The 4665-nt window shown below is 41.2% G+C and overlaps 1 protein-coding gene across 1 annotated transcript in view; it reads left to right on the top strand.

The window, feature by feature from the left end:
* The window catches only part of LOC118406646, a 9541-nt gene extending 6297 nt beyond the window's left edge, over positions 1-3244 (top strand). The window contains exons 5-6 of the mRNA XM_035806872.1: positions 1474-1583; positions 2480-3244. Coding sequence (XP_035662765.1) covers positions 1474-1583; positions 2480-2830 — 461 coding nt within the window. The 3' untranslated portion in view covers positions 2831-3244. The remainder of the gene's footprint in view (positions 1-1473; positions 1584-2479) is intronic.
* The last annotated feature ends 1421 nt before the right edge of the window (positions 3245-4665 follow it).

Genomic DNA, 4665 nt, shown 5'->3' with positions numbered 1-4665 from the left:
GGTCCCGCTTATGAATATTAATTAGCCTTCGCTTTCCTCTTCGCTGATTGGCTGAACCATTAATTGAATTTCGCTGATTGGCTGAACCATTAATTGAATTAACTCTTCCTGCCGGCTAGACGCAGGTGCAGATGTCGGCTCTGTGGGGTGAACGTCCGAAAGGTCATGGCATGGAGAACGAAAGAAAACCAATTTCCCCCCAAAAAATGCCGAAAAATTTCACTTGGATCATTTTACCAACTATCTTATGCCTATCTATACCAAATGTTACTCATACCAGGGTACAGGGGTGCAAAATATACCGTTATAAGACCGTCAACAACAGTCGCACGGAGCTAACAGCGCAGCGAAAATACCATCGCTAGCGTTTCAACTTCGGATAACAAGTTATAAGTACTGTTGAACTCAGTAACGTTAAAGTTTGTTTTTAGTTGCCTTTGACGGTTTGACCTGAAATAGTGTTACGCTAAACTCCTGAAGAGAAGTTAAGTGACTGCTGCGATTATCATAGATATGCCCCTAAGAACTGATACAATATAAAGCCTTCTGAATAGTCTAAAATGCGAGAGCCTTAGGCGGGCTTCGCTCCCCCTGGCGGGAACACTGCTATATGCGGGATCATGAGGCCCCGCTTATGAATATTAATTAGCCTTTGGCCTCCTCTTCGCTGATTGGCTAGGTCTTTGATTCAATTAACTCTCCGGCTGACGCGCACAGGTGTGGCTCTGTGCGGGGTCACGGAAGGTCACGTCAGGAGGCCAAAAGAAAGCAAATTTCCCCTCAGAAAAGTGCCAAAATTAATCATTTTAAAGTTGTTTATGTCAAAAATTTTACTTGAATCTTGTTACCAAGCATCTAATGCCTATCTATACCAAATTTTAGGTCATTTAATTGTAATACCAGGGTACAGGAGCCAAAAGTGTCCTTTTTTGGTCAAAAATTCGTTAAAAAAATCGCAAAAATAAGCATTTTGTTGTACTGTACACCAAAAGTGTTATTGAATTTATATGGGGGCATTATCAAGGCACATCTCTGTCAAATTTCAGCTCATTTGGTTGTAATACCAGGGTACAGGGGCCCAAAGTGTCCTTTTTTGGTCAAAAATTGGTCAAAAAATCGCAAAAATAAGCATTTTGCTGTACTGTACACCAAAAGTGTTATCGAATTTATATGGGGGCATTATCAAGGCACATCTCTGTCAAATTTCAGCTCATTTGGTTGTAATACCAGGGTACAGGGGCAAAAATATACAGTTTTGGTCTAAAATTGACCAAAAAAATCTCAATAAAATCATTTTAGAGGCAGATATGAAAAAACTGAGAAAAAAGCATCAAGGTATTGGCCCATTCTACCCCTGTGCCAAATTTCAGGTCATTCGGTCCAGGAACGGCGGAGATGAATCACTTTGAAGATTTGACAGGAGAAAGAAGAAAGAAAGAAAGAAACATTACATGTCTTGTTGATTCCTTTCAGATGCTGCCAAACGTTACTACAGATCCCAGAAGGACGACAGATTGCGCCGAGACAAGGGAAAACTCACCGCACACAGGAACGCTATGAGGAAGGAACAACGTCTAATGCAGGTGACACCGACATTCTTCTATGTTGAATTTCGCTTATGAAATATACCTTGGAGAAGCTCTGCAAAACTGTGCTGAGGTAGGCATGGCTTCAAATCATCTGTCAGCCAATCAGAGAATTGTCTTTTAGCAGGGCTTGAAATACTTTTTTCTGCATACCTGCACTGGTGCAGGTAACATTGAAAATTACCTGCACCAGACAAATTTTACCTGCACCACTCTGAATTTAGTAAGTATGGATCATACCAAAATTGTTCAGGAACCTTTGCTATTTTTTCTTTTATACTTTATAGGTGCTAACAGTCAATGCAGCTAATAACAATCCACATCCACCTACATTATAGAACATTTCTGTATAAAACCCTGTACATGGACCAGTGCAGGTTAGGTGCAGGTAGACACCAGAAATACCTGCACAGCTCCAATTTTACTGCACTAACCTGCATATGCAGGTGGTATTTCGAGCCCTGTTTAGGAAATGTTTTCTTCTGTTAAAGGTGATTGGCTAACAGTTGGTTAGAAGCCACGCCTGGAAATGCAAATGCAGCCCCGAGTTTCGCAGAGCTAACCCAAGGTATATGATTGTGTAGGCCACTAATGAGGCACTGCAGGAGAATGCAGGAGAATGTTGACTATATGGCATTTTTGTGGTGTTCAGCAAGTTCAAAAGAGGTAGTGTGTATGAGGGATCTCTAATGCAGCATGCCCGTGTATGCACAGTTTAAACATGCTCAAGTGCATTATACTGGGGGATGTTGCATAAGAGATTTCTTATGAAGTATATTTTTAGGCTGATGGATCTATACCGGACAGAATTGTGTTAGAAAACATTATAAGAAATGTTTTTACCAAAAAGTCTTTACCAAAAAGTAACTAGTACGTAACCTTTGTGTTAACAGAAGGTGCATCGCCGGAGGAGAGCCTTAGAAAAGTGCCGGGACTCTTGGACAGACAGGACCAAAAAGATGGCAACCGAGATTCTGGCCAAGCAGTACCAATCCTCGGAGTCGAGCGGAGACGAGTACCATGACCCCCCGCGGTTCACCGTGAGGCGCCTCCCCTGGGAGTCGGAGGCCCTGCGGAAACTGAAGGACTCGTTGGATAAGGTTTGCCCACAGAGGGGTTCCACTAGGGTACTGTCTGATGAGCTGTCGGAGAGGACAGTACCCGAAGGGACCCCACCATGGGCGGTGAAGGGACTCTACCAGGGGGACTTGGATGAATGTATGTCGGACAGTCTGGAAGACTAAAAAACACTGCACCATTTTCTTTCCTTGTGTAGTATGCGAGCACTGTCTTATATGTCTTATGAAGAACAGTATTCAAAGACAGCCCACAATTGGGCAGTGAAGGGGCTCTACCAAGGGGACTTGGATGAATGTATGTCGGACAGTCTGGAAGACTAGAAACACCACACAAATTTAAGTGGTTGCTGTCTTATGACCAGCCCAGGTTAGTCTGTCTTTTAAAGGACATTACTCAAGGACAATAGTCAAAAACTCTTCCACATGACCTTTGAAGATGTTGTACCAAGGGGACTTGGATGAAAGTATGTCCGACAGTCTGGAAGACTAAAAACACCACACAAATTTCTTTTATTGTTTAACAAGGGGTTGCTGTCACATTGATTTTATTTTTGAAACTAGTTATCTTTCTATTACCAGTGAATTACTGCAAATTGAAAGGTTGGAAGCAGTTATCTATGCTATATATAATATTATGTTTGTAGTTCTTAAATACATCCTTATTAATGATTAAAACGTTCTGTGTGAAACACGTTTAAGCCAATTATTTTTTATTATCTCTTAGACCTCGCCTAGTCAGTTTCTTTTTTCTGCTTTAATATATATATTTATACCTCTTCTTTCTCTTATTCTTTTTTCTACAGCATGTGTAACGTTATTCTGATTGTTGAAAACTGTACAAAGGTACATTGTTTCTTTGAACTGTCTTGTCTCAAGCTTTCATTTTCTGTAAGTAGCTTATCCTTCCTTTAAATGTTGCATAGAATGTAAGCCAAGGGAATAGCAAAACTCCAAGTGCTCCATGACAGTTGGACAACTCCACTTGTACTTTAATTTTTGTCCTCCCCCATGACCTCAGTCCAAAACTTCATCCGGTCTCCCCTGATGTCAGCGTCAGAGGATGATGTCAGGTCAAGCTTCATGTAGGCTTTAGATGAAGGCTTGTACCGTGGCCAATCCGCAGAGTCACGCACGCGGGCTGCACCGGAATAGTCATTTGGATCTCTGTGGTTGATAAAGACAACAATGAGTTGTCAAAGAGTAGTGTACTTCTTTCTTAAAACCCTTTAAACTCGTTCTCATTGAAATGTCGAAAATGGCGTTTTTTTGGTCGAAAAATAAATCGGCTTTATTTTCGGCGAAAACTACCTGGTTGTTTAGGAAAATCCCTCTTTTAACCATAGCCAAAAAATGGCAACTTATTATTTTCGGTCCCATTGGTAATGCATTACAGGGCAGGTAACAAACGTTACCGGTAACGTTTGTTACAACAGTAGACTTTACCCTGTTTTCTTCGAAAGGACTTGCCTTATTGACTACATCATTTAGCTATAAGTGGACGTCAATAGGGACATTTAAAAAGTGGGCAGCTTTTTTTACACCAGGTCAAGAAAAAGGTTAGACAGCATCGAACAATGGTAACGCTTGTTACAGTCATTTCTGTACAACATTTTGTTAAGCAAGGTGGGATACAAATGACAGTCAACAACCCTTTCTTGTTTCTTTAGAAAGGCAAAAAAACTGTACAGCGTCACAAAAATGGTAATTTCTTGTTTTAAACGTGGCTAACAAAAATGCCGCAACTGTCTAACTAGAGGTGGTAACGTTTGTTACAGAATTTGGCGACAGGCATAAATCACGTTACATAGACTCGAAAATCAGTGAAGGGAGCGACATGACATAATCAGTCAGAGGGCCCGGCTACCTGGCTTCACCTGTCAAACATTCAGTCTGGGAACTGCATTACTACATTTTTGGCTACTGTTTGAACTCTCTGTGTATTTTCAGGCGACAGCCGTTTTTTAGGGGTTGGAATCCTACTCGTGGCTGTAATTTCTTAC

Source organism: Branchiostoma floridae, chromosome 19, assembly GCF_000003815.2.
Source record: "Branchiostoma floridae strain S238N-H82 chromosome 19, Bfl_VNyyK, whole genome shotgun sequence".
In the NCBI taxonomy this organism is placed as follows: Eukaryota; Metazoa; Chordata; class Leptocardii; order Amphioxiformes; family Branchiostomatidae; genus Branchiostoma; species Branchiostoma floridae.
The sequence above is the reverse complement of the archived record's forward strand: the minus strand, read 5'-3'. Positions and strand labels throughout refer to the sequence as shown.